Source organism: Sinocyclocheilus grahami, unplaced genomic scaffold, assembly GCF_001515645.1.
Source record: "Sinocyclocheilus grahami isolate Dianchi unplaced genomic scaffold, SAMN03320097.WGS_v1.1 scaffold370.1, whole genome shotgun sequence".
NCBI lineage: Eukaryota > Metazoa > Chordata > Actinopteri > Cypriniformes > Cyprinidae > Sinocyclocheilus > Sinocyclocheilus grahami.
This window is the reverse complement of record NW_015505549.1, coordinates 483,279-504,763: the sequence shown is the minus strand read 5'-3', so window position 1 is coordinate 504,763 and position 21,485 is coordinate 483,279. Positions and strand designations below refer to the sequence as shown.

Sequence of the window (21,485 nt, the reverse complement as noted above, 5' to 3'; positions counted from 1 at the left end):
TAATCATCAGTATTTATCTTGACAAACACTTGCATTTGATACTTTATGAGCATTTGGAAATAAGCAGCATATTTATACATGAAGCCATTTAAAATAATTAAGATGAATAAATGATTTAAAAAATAGTTATATGAGAAATGACATTGTTTCTAATGTGTGAAATTGTGCTTGATCTTGTTCAGCTTCAGCTGATTGGAAATTCAAACCCAGCCCCTATCAGCTGATCCGATTCCTATGCACTGAATTGGCAAATCTCAAACGAGGAGCCTTTCCTAAATGCAGCTTCAATCTGCTTGCTTTGCTGCTTCCAATGCATATTGCTTTGCAGTGAGATATGCCATTACTCACCCTATTGATGACCATGTCTTCCGCCGCTAGTGAAGAAGATCCCTGGCAAATTGAATCCCTCGAAGAATTACAGCAACATCCAAGCCAAGCAGAGGAAGCCATTCAAGATGAAAGCAAAGTTTCCATCCATTGGTTCCTCCCAGCATTTGCAACTTGCCACGCCCTAAGATAGTAGAAACCTTGTTCAGGTACCATATCTGGAGCTACTCATGAGGAACTGTTTACATCGCTCTGTGAAAACATTGATGTCCCAGCAGCAGACTTTCCCACTCCACCTCCTTTCTCCAGCAAGAAGCATGTGCAGAAGAGGAAGAACATTGATCCAGCCTCCACTCCGGCCACTGTGGCACCCAAACAAGCAGGTGGTCCTGCCGGCTCAGCCTGAGCAGGCAACTCTACAGTCCAAAGTAACAATCCTGTGTTGTCTGCATTGTCCTCCATCCAGTCTTCACTCTCCAACATGAAGACCTACTGTGGGATTCCCCCAGAGCGTTATACGGCTCATTCTCTGCGCACAGGGGCAGCTACAACTGCAGCTTCCTCTATTCCTGTCTCAACACTGAAGGCCATAGGGTGATGGTTTTCAGCTGCCTTTGAATGCTACCCAATGCTCACTCCATCCTTGAAACTCAAAAATCTGAGTGCAGCTCCCTGATCTGTGGCTTGAAATACAAAATGTATGGCTTCAGTAACTGAATGACATATTTACTTATTTAAATATTTATTACGTCTAGCTTCATTTCTTATGTTGACTTCACATAGATTGATTTGCTCTTTTCAATGCAGTAGATTGGCTTCCTGAAATGCTCATTTGGTTCCTCTGCTGGCTCTTCTTTTAGCAGGGAGAGCCAGGGAGGATTGCCTGGTATGGTCTGTTTGGGGGATTTTGTGCTGCTCGCCTATACTTAAAATGGGAGTGTTGCCCCTCAAGCTGCTGCAGTTTCCCAGTCTTAGCTTTCATGGAGCTCATGAAAAGGACAGGGAATTTAGAACAGAGCCATTCCAGCAAATGTGACTTTAGCAAACATGCTAGTAAAAGCTGAGTTAAAGGTTAGTCTATAGTTTTTCTTTTTTGACTTAAGAAGTCCTGACTGAAATAATAATTAAGCACATCAAGTTGGCTGACATTTTGCAGCACTGAAGCATCCACAATGGCCCTAACTTTGTATGGAGATGTATGCAGACCAGAGGCATCAGTGACATGACTCAGGTACTCAACTGAAGGTGTAAAACATTTGCATTTGTCCTTGCAAATGGGAGTCTTCATTAGTGCCAGTCACTAGAATGTCGTCTAAGTAACACAACACAGAAAACATGAGACATTGTTGTCAGCTTGTTTTTCAGTGTCTGTCTTACTTCACGTGTTTCCGGCTGAACCAACGTAAATGTCTTTGCACCCATCACACTTAAAAAGGTGGGTACAACTTTCTCTTGATCAATAGCGTTAGCTGCTACAAAATACTCAATACAATTAAAAAAAAACTGCTGCCATGTTGTGCGGTTAGTTTGTAGTTTAAAAATCGATAAAATCTCTTATCAGAATCAGTCTTCCCTCCTCTCTTTAGCAAAGATGTGGACTAGTTGCTATCTCCCGATTATCTTCTTGCTTCTCCAGCAATTTCACAGACAAGCCGCTTCATTTTCCAAGTCCGCACAGCACAGAATACAGAAATCGCAGAATACAAAAATCCTCTTTATTGTATCTTGTAGGCAGTGGTGGAAAGAGTACTAAAAAAAATTTATACTTAAGTAAAAGTATTGCTACTTGAGAAATAATTTAGTTGAGTACAAGTAAGCTACTGAAAAATATAACTTTAGTAAGATTAAAAAAGTAGTTTGCTGAAAAACTACTCAAGTTACTGCATTACAAAATACTTTAGTTTTATGTTTCTATTTTTGCCCAAAATGAAGCGACGTGAGCATAATGGAGTATATAAAACACTCTCATAATGTCTGTTTCACAAGTGAGACTCATAGAAGTATTAAACTTATGACGTTCCAGGAAAGCCCTTATATGGACAAATGCATCAGATATCACTACAGCTGAGTAACATGCAGATAGAGACGTTCTGACTGATGAAACATGAAGACAATAAACACATGATTGTGATGATATATCTGTGTTCTTTAAGCCATTTCGGGTATTTTCATAAGAATGATGTATATTCATAATTCAACGCTAATCGACAGCCTGAATCACAGTATAAAATTTTAGTTAAACATTTAAAAATAAAATATTTTCCATCTCATTCTAAGATAAGAAGCAACATGGAACCACAGAGGCAAGTCATTTCAAACACGACTGATGTTATATAGTGAATTTGAAGCAAAAACATATTAATTTAATAAAATGTGCCTGAAGTCCACCATTGCTATTGTGACAAACTACACTTTTACGTGCATCTGATTGACTGTGTGCATGCATTTTAGACACTTATATTGTTCTTGCGCCGTCTCCACGCAATAACTGCATCCTTCCATCCTGAAAACCAAGTTTTCAATTTACTTAAACTGCAGAGTGAAAGCGTGCACTAGTTTATTGTATTAAGCAAAAAAATAAATGCTTCACCCGCAAACTATTAACACACACAAACATACAGCAAAAGCAGTTTATCCATCCAAAAGAATCAAACCACATTTCTGTGCAGATTAAACAAAGAGGAAAACCATTGCAGGGTCATTTTGACTCAAAAACCAGTGAATCACGTTTATAATGTTTGCCTGTTTTGTTATAGTAAAATTCATGAGTAAAAGTTAATGAAAACATACATACCTAACCCTGAATGCAAATATTAATTTAGAAAAAAATTATTACCTGAGAGATTAAAATCCTACACTATACATTTACCTTGGCGTTACATTAAATAAATAAATATATAAATAAAGTAGTAAAACCTGCAGCGATTGTGTTGCTGAAGAAGTGACAGTGACTTCGACATCCTTCTCTCTTCTGACTGTCGTAATCAGTCTCTCTATATACACTGAACAAAATTATAAATGCATCGTCTAAGTAACACAACACAGAAAACATGAGACATTGTTGTCAGCTTGTTTTTCAGTGTCTGTCTTACTTCACGTGTTTCCGGCTGAACCAACGTAAATGTCTTTGCACCCATCACACTTAAAAAGGTGGGTACAACTTTCTCTTGATCAATAGCGTTAGCTGCTACAAAATACTCAATACAATTAAAAAAAAACTGCTGCCATGTTGTGCGGTTAGTTTGTAGTTTAAAAATCGATAAAATCTCTTATCAGAATCAGTCTTCCCTCCTCTCTTTAGCAAAGATGTGGACTAGTTGCTATCTCCCGATTATCTTCTTGCTTCTCCAGCAATTTCACAGACAAGCCGCTATTTTCCAAGTCCGCACAGCACAGAATACAGAAAACGCAGAATACAGAAATCCTCTTTATTGTATCTTGTAGCCAGTGGTGGAAAGAGTACTAAAAAAATTATACTTAAGTAAAAGTATTGCTACTTGAGAAATAATTTAGTTGAGTACAAGTAAAAGTAGGCTACTGAAAAATAATATAACTTAAGTAAGATTAAAAAAGTAGTTTGCTGAAAAACTACTCAGGTTACTGCATTACAAAGTACTTTAGTGTTATGTTTCTATTTTTGCCCAAAATGAAGTGACGTGAGCATTATGGAGTATATAAAACACTCTCATAATGTCTGTTTCACAAGTGAGACTCATAGAACTAAGGCACACCTGTGCAATAATCATGCTGTCTAATCAGCATCTTGATATGCCACACCTGTGAGGTAGATGGATTATCTCGGCAAAGGAGAAGTGCTCACTAATGCAGATTTAGAGAGATTTGTGAACAATATTTGAGAGAAATAGGCCTTTTGTGTACATAGAGAAAGTCTTAGATCTTTGAGTTCAGCTCATGAAAAATGGGGGCTAAAACAAAAGTGTTGCGTTTATAATTTTGTTCAGTGTATTTTTATTTTCTCTAAAATCATTTAGATGACATAGTGGATTGTGTTTCGTTTGCTGTTCAATCAAATACAAATGCAAAAATTATACTTTCTGTATCTCCGAAGCCTATCTGCTTCCAAGAATCCAGGAAATGGGAAAACGAATTCATTGAATTCTCAGGTTATTTAAAAGAAGATAATAAACATTTTCAATATTTTTTTATATTCATTATTTTTTATTATATGATATTTGTTAATCTACAAGTATTAATCATTCAGGATTACAATAAACTCAGAAATTACTTAGAAGAAATACAAGTGACAAATCAAAAAAATTATTGAAACAGTAAGAGTGTAAAAGTCAGATGCAGTTATATCAGCAGTGATCAGTATATGATTTGTGAGGAAACAGAATCAGGGAGAGTTTGATCAGTGTTCTTTGGTGAAACACGTGTAAATCACCTCCGTCACGTCTGATTCCTGTAAAACAAACGCAAACACAAAAGGCCAAAGGAGAAAAACAAACCTGATAAATGAAAATTAACAAATGACAGAAATTTGCTACTAATTCCTCAGGAAGATTCATAATTCATTAGACCTGAACCTTGTTAGGAAAAATGCATAAATTGAGTATTATGGGATATGAGTCAGTGTTCGTTGCATTGAATGATTGTTTGTGAATTATGGTCTCTGTGTCTTTTATATTATTAGAACTTTATTGTGAAATTTTAGCACACAAGAGCAACTTTAATAACAGTAACAAAAAAATAAAATAAAACCTACATTATATTAGATTATGGAAACCATAAAACATGTTTAACACATAATATACCACACACTGCCAAATATGTGTAATGTGTTTGTGAAGCAGTATGCAATCATATTAGCATTTTAAACAGGAATATTTTATTTTACGGGTTATTTTGTAGCTAATTCAATGCTAATTGAATGAATGTAAATGTCATTGAAACGACACAGAGACTCTTACCGTCATTAGTCCAGTGTGTTTGTAGAGTAATGCAGCAGCTAGAGTCTCGTCTTCATGAACTGTAATGACAGACACATTCAGTCAAAACATGGAGAAGATTGGTGATTCACAATTGTTTTTACAGAAGTGTGAGCTGTAGATTGACTTGACCTGCGTCTCTGTGTTTCCTGCAGATACAACACAACCCAATTACAGCCACAATCACCAGAGATCCAGCAGCAACAGCAGAGATCAGCACTATTATCAGAGATCCTGAGGCTGCACTATGTGAAGAAGTCTTTGATAGAGTCTGTGGGTCTGGTGTTGTAACGGCTAAAGACAGACAGTCATTAATGTGAGTGAATGTGTCAGTCTGATCTACAACAGAAGACGAGAAGGGTCTGGCTGCAGACATGCACTTGCACTCTCAGACACCTGCGCTTCCTCATGTGACATCACATTTTTTTTTTTTTTTTTTTTTTAAATTATTATTTTTAATTGAATCTCTAAGAATTTGACAACAGTAGCCAGGTGGTGAAGACAAGAAAAAAATATGATGAACAAGACACACAAAGTACTTGCTATTTAATTCCATTCGAAAAACGTATTTATTATCCATTTTCACTTGAATACAAACATGTATTTTAGATTTTTGTTGTTGTTGTTTTTTTTAAATATGACAACAATCACATATCTCACACAGAGATCGCACTGTCATAGTGTTTGGGAATATTCATGCATAATTTAAATTCATAATCACATGATATCAGATAAAAAAAAAAAACATTTTAGAAGAGAACGTAACATCACGCCAGTTTGAACCAATGAGCATTAAGCTGTGTCTTCAGCAAGCCGTTTCCCATCATGCTTTTGATCAACGCAGTCAGTGGAGAACAACTGTGTTCGACTGCACGGCCGACTCGCTGTCGTGAGAGATTTTTGACACACGTCGGCGTGTCTTCAGAGCATCAGACTGCCCTCGGACAGTTAACAATACATTACATTTTCTTCCTATTCGATTGTATTTTATTAACGTCTACACCTACCCCAACCCTAAACCCACCCCTTACAATAATGCAAATACAGTAATTATTGTTGTTCAGTGTGATAAAAATTATGCTATATTGATGTGCGCATGCCCAGTAGCCGCAGCTGTATCCCTTCTAGCCTTAACCAGAGTAGGCTTATTTGAGATGAGCAAAATCTGCACAGAACCAATTACCGGTGATCACTGTGGATGCATGCTGGTTAGAAATGTGTCCGAGGGCAGTCTGATGCTCTGAAGTCACACCGAAGTGTTTCAAAAATCTCTCATGACAGTGAGTCGGCCGTGCAGTCGAACACAGTTGCTCTCCACTGACTGCGCTGATCAAAAGCATGATGGGAAACGACTCGCTGAAGACACAGCTTAATGCTCATTGGTTCAAACAGGCGTGATGTTACATTCTCTTCTAAAATGTTCTAAATTTTAACTGATATCATGTGATTATGAGTTTAAATTATGCATGAATATTCTCAAACACTATGACAGTGCGATCTCTGTCTGAGATGTGATTGTTGTCATATTTCAAAAAAACAACAAAAATCTAAAATACAAGTGAAGTATTCAAGTGAAAATGGATAATAAATAAGTTTTTCGAATGGAATTAAATAGCAAGTACTTTGAGTGTCTTGTTCATCATATTTACTTTCATATAAAGGCAACAGAACTGAAATTCTATCATGTTTATTAGCAACACAGCACGTGAGTGTGAATAGTGCAAGTCTGAGAGTGCAAGTGCATGTCTGCAGCTAGATCCTATTGCGAAAGACAGATCAGCTCAGTAAATAAACACTATAGATTCAAGTTTTACAAGACTACATTGTCACTTAAAAACATCACACAGAAACTGTCGGCTAAAATAACCGCTATTTATCCAGTGTTAATGTGTGTGACCACTGGCAGCTTTTTTTTCTTTGCTCATATCACAACATCTGAACTCACCGTACTGAGCTCCAGTAGACCTCAAGTTTCTCAAAATATTTTGCTTTACATTGTACACAAGCTGATTATAACTGATTTGATCATTTTGACATTTTTATGTGTAAAAAACTGTGCACAATATGCATGTGAAATGCATGACTGTATTATGCAGTTGCCAGTTGTTCTATGAAGAATAAGACTACATTCTGTAAGATAAAACAAACCCAACAACTGATGTTTATAATTTTGTCTCATAAATAAACTGATTCACATTTTACCGGTTTGAATTTTATTCTTTGCTATTCAAAACTTCAGATGACATTGATTAATAATGATTAGTAATCATAACAAACTATTAAACTTTTCAGTTCTACTTTTAAAAGAGGAAGCAAAAGAAATGAATACATTATTACTATATATCACAATCTTATATGGCTTTTGTTATGGCCTTTACATCATTGAAGTGTTAAATGTAGAAATACAAAAGCAGAAACAATACTTCTCCACAACAGTGTTTGCATGCACAGACACGGGCCTACTCACACCGAACCCAGCAAGACCATCTTGGTCAACCACTTTCACAAGAAAGACCATGCTGGTCAAACCTGGCTCCATTTTTCTTGGGAACAGCATGACTTTTGCACAGGTTTCCATAAGGGTTATGCTATGGGGCTTGTATAAAATATGAATCATGAACCTGAAACACCTGAAGTCTGAAACACATTAACCTTATTAATATAGCGAGGGAAAAAACTGTGTTTATCAATTAGGCTAATTTGTGAATTTGAGTCAGGACAGCAGCTTAAAAAAAGAAAGGTACATCAGGATCTACTTTAAAACAAGTACAAGTAAGTCACTTGTTATATTTTCTAAATTGCTAAAGTGTAGAATCATCAACAATTGTAAAAATAATACTAAGCCGTAGATGCTTTTCCTCACTGTTCATTTGATATGCATCAATGTATTATTTTAGGAAATTGTATTGTCAGAAGTGCAGTCTCCAGTGTTGATTGATACCCAGAACTAAACAGGGAGAGTCCAAAAGTCCAGTTAGCCATGTTTCGCTCCAAAAACACTTTCAAATCCAGTTCTGAAGTGGCTAATATCACGAAAGGACTCCCAGTTGAAAGGCCTGTTTGATCAAGTTAAAACTCTTCTAAGGCTGCTTTTATTCAAGAAGACTGAAAACATGGCTCAGAACAACAATGGCACAAGTGAGACTGAACAGTATTGCTGTGTGCCACGACCACCAGGACAAACTGAACAATACTGATGGGAATCTAAGCAAATCACTCCTGATAACATGCTGATTCAGACTGAGCTACTAGATGGTGCTGTTGATCCGCAGATGAAACACATGCTGTGTTCGAAATGCCATACTATCATACTACTCTTTCTATTTCTGCAGTATCCAGTATGTATACTGTGCATAGTATGCAAACTTTCTGTATGCATGAAATACCTGGATGACTTGCCAGAATCTGCAAAATATAACTCAAGTACACTGAAATTAGTACAGAAGCTGTGTTTGGAATGGCATACTGCCATACAATTCCTACTATACTGCAGTATGCTATGTGTATACTGTGAATATGTGAATTTTCTGTATGCATGGAATTCCCGGATTACCTGCTACATTTGCTGAAATCTGATGTATGCATCTGAAGACACTGCATGGGATACTGTTTCCCACCACGCAACTTTTATATGTACTTATATACATGTTACAAACTAACTACAAACTATTGCTCTGTACATAGACATAGATTGTACCTCAATCTCTACGGCACGTTTCCGATCAAGTCAAATGACGTCACCTTTATCTCTATAGCGCTTTATACAGTACAGATGGTTTCAAAGATATTAAATAATAATAATATTGCAGTAATATAATATATAAATAACATATAATATATAAATAAAAACAATATTTAAAATATGCGAGCAGAATTCAATTCAGCTCTAAAAAGACACGGAGTGTCTATTTACTCAAAGTACAAATAGCCCAATTTGTTGGCAGAGGCTACAGTAACTCCGCCCACCAACGCCTGGCTGCGATAAACAGCAATGCAAAAAACGCCTATTAGTTAGCAGCATCAGTGGCGTAGCGAGTAAAACGCTAAGTAAATGACACGATCAAGCTAGATTCGAAGCTAGATTTCCTATCACATATCAGATCGGAAAGGCATTTATTTTCAATAAAAATAAAAATAAATATTTGAGAAGTTGAAATAAAATGCCTCATTAATAATACAGTGTTATTGAGTATGGTAGGCAGTAGGTGGAGGGCTTTATAGGGTATATGTTGAACGTCACCTGACTAAACCCAGAAAATCGCTTCCGCTTGTCGGAGAACGTGTTAACAACCGTAATAAATAATAGCGATATCTATGGACTTTTAAGATAATCAGTTAAACTAGCTAGCTGTTATTTATTGTTGACGTTTTATAAAAAAATATTTATATAAATGCTAGTGAAAAGAATAAAAATAAAAAACTTTTAGATATCATTCCGCGTATGTGATGGACATTGGTTATAAGAATCTTTGGCATCTACTTTGAAGGCATCTTGAGTAAAACTGCTTCATATTTAACGAAGCATATGCAAAACGCTTGAACCAGAAGCGGCGAGACCAGGTTAACAGAATACGGAAGTCTGTTGTGCATAACCCCTACTGTCCCAAAAAGGTGGCATCCATTTAATAATATTAATAAATATGATAATTTATACTCAATACGTTATTCCATACTGTTTTATAATGTACTACAGTACTGAAGTATAAATATCTGCCATCTAACTACTACTTACACTTAGCCTATTGCTAAAGAAAATACGGATATTTTAGCGTAAACAAAATGTATCATTATTTGCACTTAGTGTAACTAGAATATATGACAGTAGCCACGCCCACCAGAGCAGAGAGGACCAATCGGATCACAGCTTCAGTAGAACCACAGCAGTGGACAGAGTCTGAGGAATAAAAACACCAAACTGAGAGCAGCTCAGTCAATAAACGTTCATATCAGCGCCGACATCAACTAATATCAGCGCTGCTGTACCTGAACATGTGTGACAGAGTTGAGTGATGTCCAGATGTTGAGTCTGGTTGCTGATGGGATTGTTGAGCACACAGCTGTAGCTGTTTTTATTCTGATATTCCACCTCCAGAGGTAGAGAGAGACTGATGCTGAGATCAGACACACTGATGCTGGACAATAAACTGTTTCCTTTGTACCAGGAGAGAGTCACATGACCCACATTCACCACTGAACACACCAGTGAACATGATGATGATGATGAAGATGATGATGAAGAACATTGTGAAGAGTTTCTGCTGATGACAGGTACAGGCAGACGAGCTGAAAACATGAGAGAATAAAGAGAAATGAGGATGAATGAAGATATTCAAGCAGACGAGGAAGAAACATCGAGGAGAACCAACTGATCAAAGGCATTCAAAAACAAGAGCATTTAAAACAATCTGACATGCAAGATAAAATATAAACCTGACTGTAAATGTAAAAAAAAAATTATGAATTTTATGTAACTAGACATGATGAAATACTTCTTTAGGTCTACTTTAAGGCTGTGATAAAAAAGTTGAAACTGTCATTTAACTTACCGTAGACATTGAGATAAAAAGACGGCCAGATCTCAGAGCTGATCAGTAGTAAATCATGTCCAGCATGTTCAGGTCTGGTGTTTGTGATGGTCAGAGATCCGGTTTGATTGTCCAGCTTCAGTCTGTCTCTGAATCTCCCGTCAGTAACATCATCATAAACAGTGAATCTGTAGGTCTGTTTATTAATTTCAGCTATTAAAGTGTCTTCAATCCAAAACCTCCACTGAATCACATCATCAGCCATTATTTCAGAACGACCAGAGTTTAGAGTGACTGAATCTCCTTCCTTCACTGATATTTCATCTGGATCACCAAAACACACACAGAACAAACAGAAACAGTGTTTGTCACAAATTAATACTGTTAAATAACTTCATAAAGGTTTACTAAATTTAATAGGTTACATTTTCAAATTTCAAAAACCTCAAAGAACAAAAAGATGTACTTTACATGATTTTATATAAATTTTTTTCATTAAAAAAAAAAAAAAAGTTAAAACTGTTTTTAACTCACCAGAGACAGTGATATCGAAATCCAACCTTAAATTGTTGATCTCTACTTCATAATGTCCAGTATGTATAGTTCTGGTGTTTGTGATGGTCAGAGATCCAGTTTGTTTGTCCAGCTTCAGTCTGTCTCTGAATCTCCCATCAAGAACATCATCATATACAGTCATGCTGTCAGCCCGTTTAATAATTTCAGCTATTACAGTGTTTACAGGTCCAAACTTCCACTGAATCAGATCATCATCCATTATTTCAGTAAGACCAGAGTTGAGAGTGACCGAATCTCCCTTCATCACTGATATTTCATATTTGTAATGAAACACACACACAGAGAACAAACAGAAACAGGGTTTGTCACAAATTAATACTGTTAAATAACCTCATAAAAGTTTACTAAATTAAATAGGTTAAATTAAAAAAAAAAAAAAACTTCAAAGAACAAAAAGATGTACTGTATATGATTTAATATCAATTCTGTCATAAAAAAAATAGTTAAAACTGTTTTCAGCTCACCACAGACAGCAATATCGAAATAGCGCCTTATAATGTTCGACAGTTCATAATAACATCCAGCATGTTGAGTTGTAGTGTTAGTGATGGTCAGAGATCCAGTTTGTTTGTCCAGCTTCAGTCCGTCTCTGAATCTCCCGTCAAGAGCATCATCATAAACAGTGAATCTGTCCGCCGGTTTATTGATTTCAGCTATTAAAGTATTATTAAACAACAGCTGAATCAGATCATCATTCCTCATTTTAGAAAGACCAGATTTCAGAGTGACTGAACCCCGCACGATCACTTACTTAACTCTGGCTTCACGTCATCACCAAACACTCCTGAAGAACAGTTTTTAACAGATTAAAGTTCTAAGTAACGTGATGTTGGTGTAATGAACTTCACTAACATACTTTTATTAATTTGAATGTGAAGTGAGTAATATTCAGCAGAAATACAAACACAACATATCTGGAACGAATGGGAAAGTAGTTAAAACATTTCATATAGATCATTAACCAAATAAAAAAAAAGAAAGACTTGCACCTCAGATAAGAGTAATGGCACACTAAAACTACAGCTGTTGGGTATTTAAGATTCATATTTATTTTCAGTTCAGATCTGAATTCAATCTTGATCTCACAGTAAAATCACAGTTTAATTATTTCTGTATTAGAATATCAGTGAATGTTGATCCTCTCCGACTAATTTAACCAGTCATTTATTACATGTTACCAGAACAGAAGCAACTGAAGCCATAAAAACACATTTCAAACTCACCAACCAGACGCCACAAACACAAACAGAACCAAACTGATTTCAGAGACATCTTCTCAAATGAAAAGCTCATGATAGTTGCTCTTAAATGATCTGAAAACACTCAAGATTGGTCTGAAACGACTGAACTCTGATATTTATCTGGTAGAATCCTCCCCAAACCTCAGCTAGTTTCCGCTCACATGTCCGTCTCCTTTATCATCACGAAAATCAACAAGCTTCTGCTGATCTTACCTTTTCAAATGAGTTTTGGCCCTGTGTGAAAACTAATATAAGAGTGAAATATTGTATTAGATATATCTGTATCGTGTTATTTAGCATTGTAAGCTGTCAATCATATTGACCTCTGACTCTTAATTGACTGTTGATGGATTCACTTCATATCAGTGTAAAGACATTTTGTGTGGAGCAGAAGCAAACATGTGAGCTGTTTATCCACTGACAGATCAAACCAGACACACTGATGTTTGTACAGATAAAACAAAGAGAAAAAAAACCTTGCAAGACCCATTTGAACTCAAAATCCAGTGAATTACATTAATAATGTTTGTCTGTGTTGTTAGAACAAAATTCGTGAGTAAACATTAACGAAAACATACAGTTTACCTTGGTCTTTTTTTCTGAAAAAAACTGAGAAGAGTAGATTTGCTGCCAAAGTGCTATCAGAGATGCTCTTTTATAGCGATAGTCTTCAGAAAGCCACATTTCTGGCATTTGTAAAACCACTTTTTTTTTTTCCATCTTAAAGGGAGCGTTCACCCAAAAATGAAAAGTTGCTGTTAATTTACTCACTCTCAGTCAGGCCATCCAAGATGTCTGACTTTTTTTTCTTCAGTAGAGCATTTTTAGCTGAAACCGGTCTTTTGTGTTTAATAAAATGCTATAAAAGCATATCAGGCGCTACAAAATGAATACCCGTGACTGCTGACGATATATATTGGGGCCTAATGAAGCGAAACGATCGGTCTGGACAAGAATCTGAATATTATTACCTGTAATCCCGAGCCTCAGGCAAACGGGAGAGTCTGATTCTTTCCCACGGTTCTTTCGGACAGTTCGATTCTGTTTCAAATAATAACCGATTCGCCAGTTTGTTTACGTAACCACGGGATGACATGACGTATGCTCAAGTTTATCCTTAAAGCACCCAATAAAGACGTGAAACACGTATGAGTAGCGTGAAATGCTAATATTAGTCTGATTCATATTTAGGTTTTTCCTCCATTCTGTCACCTGATGGAATTTGGCTTGCTTAGATTATAATATTCAGCAATATTACTGATTTGACTGCACTGATATTATCAGATGAGAAGTGAACTGAGCTGGATGATGATAACTCTTTGCATTAATATACTATATTCAGTACTTTAATAAAACACTTTTTAGATGTACATATGGTTTTCTCTTGACAATTTATAATATTTATACCAATAAAACAACGTTTAATCAGTATAAAAAGACGCTTGATGATGTAAACATTTACAAATAATATTTAAAATAACGTTTTAATAAGGTAAAACCAAGCGGCAACCTCCCGCTCTCTCTTGTGAAGCCAACACGGAAGTGACTTAAACTGTAATTCATCAACTGGCCGCTAGAGGCGGGCTACAAAAGGGAGTCAATCCCATAGACTCCCCATGTTAAAGGGGTCATCGGATGCAAAATTCACTTTTCAAGTTGTTTGAACATAAATGTGTGTTGGAAGTGTGTGTACACATCCATCCTATAATGATAAAAATCCATCCAGTGTTTTTTTTTAAATCCCTATTTTAAAATCCCCTTTCTCAAACCAGGCTGTTCTGAGATTCCTGTCAGAATGACGTAGTTCTGCACAGGCCCCTCCCACGATGTTTGATTGACAGTAGTGTTTCAGCACAGACTGGACTGGTCTGTGGGTCTTACCTTAGACCCACCCTGAGTGAGCTGTCATCAGTCTGCCATTGTGTTGACTCTGGTGCAAGGGAAGGGCTTCAGTCTGTCTCTGAATCTCCCGTCAAGAACATCCTCATATACAGTGAATCTGTCGGCCGTCACATTGATTTCAGCTACTAAAGTGTTTCCAAACCTCCACTGAATCAGATCATTATCCATCGTTTCACAAAGACCAGAGTTTAGAGTGACAGAATGTCCGATTTTCACTAACTTCATTTCACCAAACACACCTGAAGAACAGAGTTTTTTTTAAAAGATATAATTTTTTTTAAAGATATAAAATACTTTCCTCAAATTATGATTGTTTAATGAAACTTGTCGAGTCATTAAAAACAAATCCTCAAACCAATCCCCTACGGACATCACTTTTGGCCACGCTTTTACTTTAATCTTTAATGTCAAACTAACACTGTTGGGTATTTAAGCTTCATATTTATTTTATTTTATCATTCCATAATAGGCCTGAATTTAGATCTGAATTCAAACTTGATCTCACTGTAAAATCACAGTTCACTTATTTCTATATGAGAATAACAGTGAATGTTAAATCTCTCGCACTAAATTATCCAGTATTTATTACATGGTACCAGAACAGAAGCAACTGAAGCCATAAAAATGAGTTTAAACTCACCAACCAGATGCCACAAACACAAACAGAACCATAATCTGTGAAACATCTTCAACAGTTTCAGTCCACAAATATGAAAAGACAAACTCTTCAGAACTGGTTCAGTAATAAAATGACAGATGAGCTGATGTGAGGCTGCGCTGTAGTAAAGTCATGAGAAACTGTCAGCTAAATAACTGCACAACTTGAAGTGTTGGTCCATGTCCTCCAGCTCTTTTCTTGCTTATTTAGTCACACTTCATTTGTCGCTTTTAGTTCCAGTCTCCCTCAACTTCCTGTTGATCAATGTTGTTGTTTTCAGCAGAAATAAACTGAGCCATAACATGATCAGAGACTAGAGAAGTGTCTTAATGCAGCGTCTGATCTGCTTGATGTCATATGTGTGAGCAGATAACAACAAAGCCCACCTTTGCATCCTACAAGCAGCGAGAGAGGGAATGCCCTGGTGTGGGCTAAATATTGCAGTGAGCAGGCGATGATCCGTCAACAACATCAACTTCCTTCTGAAGATGTATCGATAAAATTGAGTTTAAATTCAATTTGCTTCCGCTGAATTGGAAGAGCAGAATCAAAATGAGTCAGGGCTTTTCATCTTTACAGCATCTCTTATGCCCTTGTGAATGACTCCTGGCATTCAGAGGTCCACCTCCAGTTACTCTTGTCACAAAGCAGCAATGTTTGTAATATTTTTAGCGTGCAAATAAACAGACCGTATATGTGCGCTCTCTGATAGCTTTATGCATGAGCATATTTCAGTATGGTCGCATGTCTGGCAAGTGTTTGTAATGGACACTCGCTGAAGAAGAGTGTTATAGGAGTTTGCAATGGTCAGTGGTGTTTATATACATATGGGCAAAAAACACTCACTCTGACTGTTCACTGCTCATGTTGAGCCGCCTTCAGATCGCCACATTCGATAAATTCAGAGTGTTTTATTTGCTTTTTTAATTGCGTTCTGCTCTGTTGAATAATTCTGAATGGATCCGTATATATTTATATACAGTCAGGTTAAGGCGACTGCACTGTAAAAAATGGAACAAGCTATCTACTTAAAAATATATATATGGTAACAAAATTACACATAATATTTTTGAGTAGTTTTTATTAATGGAATCTACCTGAATAAATCATGTAAAATCTCCTAAATTAATTAATCTATGACACAATTAATTTAATATAATTAGTGAAATGTGCTCATTTATTTAAAGTTGATTCTCAAAAGGCTGTGATTTTGAGTGAGGCCTGAGTTATTTTGTGCATTTAAAAGACTGTATACAGCCAAACAGCTCAAGTAGGAAAATACTTGATAAATACTGGAAAATACTGCACTAGCACTAGCAAAGCTACTGCTCATTGAACAAGGCTTAATGCCTTAGAGGGGTAGTAGCCATAAGCTCTATTCTTCTGCACAATGGAACTTCAACGTAACTTCAAACTCTTTCAAATGTCAAACATAACTGAACATTAAACATTAAAGGGGTCATATGATGCGATTTCAAGTTTTCCTTTCTCTTTGGGGAAGGAGGGACTTTGTAGAAAACGAAGCGTTTGAGAGAGGCGGGGCATAGAGGACCTACAATAATGTACAGTATTTGAAAAATAATGTGTTTTTTGAACATTAAAGCATGTCAACATATTCTGTTACACCAAATACACAAAATAATAATCTTTAAAAAAGCATCATATGACCCCTTTAATAGATGTTTCCCTTCATTAAAAACAAAACAAAACATAAAATTGCATTTAATTTCAAAATTCATATCCAGCCATATGCAAAGCATGCTGAGAACTAACAATCACCTCTAAAGTAAAACAGCAAAATTGAGCTAATTCTCTTAAAATAAATTGGTAGTCTTCTTTCCTTAATTTTTTTTTAGTTTAATCAGTTCTTCAATTCAGGCCTCAAAACTGCTTAAGTTTCCTTTAAAGGGGTCTTCGGATGCACATTTTCCACAAGTTGATATGATTCTTTAGGGTCTTAATGAAAAGTCTATAACATACTTTGGTTAAAATTTCTCAATGGTAGTGTAAAAAACACACTTTTTACCCTGTCAAAATCAGCTCTGTTTTCAGCACACTGTTCTAGTCCATGGTGCTTTAAATGCTAATGAGCTCTGCTGACCCCGCCCCTCTCTTCCGTGGGATGACGAGCAGACTGTAAACTTCAGCCGAGAAACTGGCTAACTAGCACATTATTAGGAAAGGCGATTTGCAGAGATTCATAAAAAACCCTTATACTCACTTCTTCTGTAGATGAAGCTGGATCACAAATGATTCACGCGAACATAGACGCATTTAGGCAGATCGGGGATCAGCGCATTACCTTCAAAACGAAAGTAACGTTAATCCTCTGCGTCTTCAGCGGCTCAGATGTCGGGAGTAAATGACGACTGCTTTATTCATTATTACATCCAGCAACAAAACACCTCAATTGCTTAGGAGTCATTCTTTTCTTCCCCTGCACTGGAGTCGACACAATGGCGGACCGATGACAGCTCACTCAGGGCGGGTCTAAGGTAAGACGGACTTGTCAATCAAACATCGTGGGAGGGGCCAGTGCAGAACTACGTCACTCTGACAGTAATCTCAGAGCAGCCAGATTTGAGAAAGGGGATTTTAAAATAGGGATTTTAAAAAAACCACTGGATGGATTTTTATCATTATAGGATGGATGTGTACACACACTTCCAACACACATTTATGTTTAAACGACAAACTAAAGTGAATTTTGCATCCGATGACCCCTTTAAAAAATGAGGAAAACACATCTCTTGGTTTTATTAGTAAAAAGTCCTCAATATTTTCTATACAACACTGAACCACAATTTCTTTAATGAAATATACACTATTTTTAATTATCACCTTGATTTTTTTAATGAAAGTTACAAGACCCATGATTCATTTTTGACAGTGTGGTATAGTGGTCTGTTGGCATCTCTGTGCGGTCCTGTTTGGTATTTGAGCTTGACTTGTTATAGAAAATGCTCAAAACAAATGTGACATTTATTTTATTTCCTCATAGTGTTTGCTATGCACTGTATAAATTTTGAATCATGAAAATTATAAAGTGTTTTAATCTATCTTGAAAAAATCTTGCAGAAACTATAGTTCTGTGGGAATCATCCTCAAACTTCAGAGAATTGCTTCTAAACTTATTATAAATGTTAGTAGCCTAATGTATTGCACGTTACAAAGACTGTGAACTATGGTACTGGATTGTGGAGTTAGACCGTTAAACAGTTTTTGACCATTTTTGTGTTCAGGATTTTTTGGGCGGGGCTGAAATCATGTAAGTATACTCTTTGGAGGCGGTAGCTTTCCCGTGAGTGGGCGTGGTTTCAGCTCAGACAGAGGACACTTTTTTAGCTGTTAACCCATTGGAAAAAAATGTATAAAATAAAATTCTGCTATTGGTTGTGCCAAGCATTTGAATATGATAAATTAAACTACATTTTATGGTTTTAGGTTTACTTTCATTTTAATAAAATTAAGCACACATTCAGGACTACTGTTATGTCATTATTTCAGAAAAGTCATGTCTTTAGAAAAAAGTGTGGAGAAACCATACTTTAAAAAACAATGCTGCCTTAAATGTTTAAGTACAATCAACATGGCTGTGTAAGTCAACTTAAATTATATTAAACTGATTTAAATAATAATAAAAAAGTGTAATCTTGTATAACTTGAATAACCTAATAAAGTTGAAAAAAATTGAAGTAATTGAAGTAATGAAAAACACATGCTGCCATGACTTATTGATCTTTTTTTTTTTTGAAAAAAATGTATAAAATAAAATTCTGCTATTGGTTGTGCCAAGCATTTGAATATGATAAATTAAACTACATTTTATGGTTTTAGGTTTACTTTCATTTTAATAAAATTAAGCACACATTCAGGACTACTGTTATGTCATTATTTCAGAAAAGTCATGTCTTTAGAAAAAAGTGTGGAGAAACCATACTTTAAAAAACAATGCTGCCTTAAATGTTTAAGTACAATCAACATGGCTGTGTAAGTCAACTTAAATTATATTAAACTGATTTAAATAATAATAAAAAAGTGTAATCTTGTATAACTTGAATAACTAATAAAGTTGAAAAAAATTGAAGTAATTGAAGTAATGAAAAACACATGCTGCCATGACTTATTGATCTTTTTTTTTTAAAACAGAGAATCTGCTACGTTACATGATAACCATTGGTAAGTAAATTTGATAAACATCGAATCACAAAAACATTATTTCACAAAAGGCCACAGGAAAACGGATCGGTCAGCAATGCTTCTGTACACTTTAAAGTATTTGTTACTGTAATCTATATCTATTTCAGATCTATATCTGTTCATTTGTTTCTCTATTTCTTTTTAGTTTCGAACATCCTGCTTCTAGGATTGATTGGACTCGTACTCAAGACGTGTTTCTTCTGTAGGTGACTTACTAAAAAGTCAAATGTTCATTTACCTTGAGGCTAGTTTGTTGTTGAAAGAAATTGCAAATAAATAAATAATAATAAATATCAGAAAAGTTAATTCTGAGAAAACCTGGTTGATCATTTGTTCACCGATATCACTTAATTCGATATTTTAGTATCTAATCCAGTGAAATTCTTATATTTTAATGTGTTGATTTGATTTTTTTTTTTTTAATTATCAATTTGAACAAACTCTTTCAAAAGACTTTGCTGCTTAGGTCTTGGTTTGCAAACTTTAATAATAGATTTAAAACAAAACAAAAAAACAGGAAGAGTTACAGATACAGCACATTAAATGCAATCAGTTTTTTTTTTTGTAAAAGTAAATATAAATGAATCAAATGTCAAAAAATGTAAAGTTAAACGTTTTCTGTTTAGTACTGATTTTACAATCCAGAGAGCTCAGTATTGCTTGCAAAAATCCTGTTTTCTTTATTTTTTTTAAAAATATTTTTGAACAGAAGACTCAATCATGTAAACTGTATGCATAAGAGAAACAAGCACGCAGCCATCTTTAAAATTCTGTCTTTGAACTTCCGTTTTTGCGGTATCTATAGCATTGCTGTTGAAGAGTAATGAGCTGGTCAAGTGGATTTACTTATTGTAGAGTTCAAGAAAGTTATCATGTGCATTGTAAGGTTTGAGGTGGATGTCATAAAAAATTTGGAGAAAAAAAAATTTCTTCTGTGGACATACACTAATTAATCTCTATTTTCTGTTTCTACCTCAGGACGCTCATCCCCAGGGGCTAGTTGTTCAAAAAGTTTAGTCTGGATCAAAATGATCTGGATTTGGAAATCCCATGTTTTGCTAGGATCAGGTAACCCATCTTACTTTTGTGCCGGTTTTTCCAGAGAAAAATTGGATTGGATCACCCTGATCCAGATAGATTTCTAAATCAGTGATTACAAAAAAAAAAATAATTTAAATGAAATATAATATTTTTGTTTGATATTGACAGCTGTTTGGGGATATATTACGTTACAAATGTTGTAATTTTTGGACCAGTTTTAAAGTTTTATTACATTTTGGTTCCTGAAATCCACCCTTCTGATGGGATCAGAATGATCCATTTTTTTTGGATCAAAAGTATCCCAATCTTAGTAAAACGTCTTCAACAACACAAACTGAGGATTTAATCTAGATCAAAACCAAGATTGGATTTTGTGATCTAATCCGAATTTAGAATCCTTTTTTTTTCCTTCTTTCGAACAACCCATTTTCCAGATTCAATCCAATCCAAAGGCCAAAATCCGATCAGATTACTTTTGAACAACTGGCCCCTGGTAACTAGCTATTATGCAAGCTAGATCCGGCCTCTACTGAAGACATCATATGATGCCAACTCTAAATCAATATTTAAAACGGACAAATATGACTTTAATCATAATGACCACAACATGAAATCATTGCCTCAATCACGTTAATCGTTTCTGCATGAATACTGTCATTAACTAATAGCATGATTTGTATTATTCTAGAACTTTGAAACGAAATGTATTGTGAAAAACTCTATACAAATAAACATGAATTGAATTGACTGAATCTACCTCCATCACTAACGCTGACTTCACTGCATCGACACCAAACACATCTGAAGAAGAGTTATTATTTTCTTTCTCCAAACCAATGACACATGATCAGAGACTACATGCAGTCTTGCAGAGGTCTGAAACTCAATAGAATTCAATATGAACAAGCTCTACCAACAGGAGAGTCTATATTAGTTTCAGTTGATTATTACAACTGCTATTCTGAGTATGAGAAACTCAAGAGATTCACAGCTTGAGGACTAAGTTCTGGTGGGACAAGAGAAGACCAACAAACTGACAACTCCATTCAACCAAGTTTCATTCACT

General features: G+C 35.6%; 1 protein-coding gene across 1 annotated transcript; it reads right to left on the bottom strand.

Moving 5' to 3' along the window:
- Positions 1 to 4,699: 4,699 nt before the first annotated feature.
- Positions 4,700 to 21,200, bottom strand: LOC107549360 (uncharacterized). The gene is made up of 7 exons (XM_016230407.1): positions 21,177 to 21,200; positions 11,336 to 11,615; positions 10,260 to 10,559; positions 10,098 to 10,170; positions 5,409 to 5,425; positions 5,259 to 5,317; positions 4,700 to 4,750 (listed from the first exon to the last, which is right to left on the bottom strand). The coding sequence occupies exons 1-7, from the start codon at positions 21,180 to 21,182 to the stop codon at positions 4,700 to 4,702; spliced, it is 786 nt and encodes a 261-aa protein (XP_016085893.1). The 5' UTR covers positions 21,183 to 21,200.
- Between the last annotated feature and the right edge of the window lie 285 nt (positions 21,201 to 21,485).

What these genes read in the sequence shown, in the direction of transcription:
- LOC107549360 (XM_016230407.1), bottom strand. An exon ending in TTTCGATATCACTGTCTCTG is followed by an intron (nt 10,560 to 11,335) that starts GTGAGTTAAAAA and finishes TCATGTTTTCAG; the next exon opens with CTCGTCTGCCTGTACCTGTC. An exon ending in ACTCTGTCACACATGTTCAG is followed by an intron (nt 10,171 to 10,259) that starts GTACAGCAGCGC and finishes TTTATTCCTCAG; the next exon opens with ACTCTGTCCACTGCTGTGGT.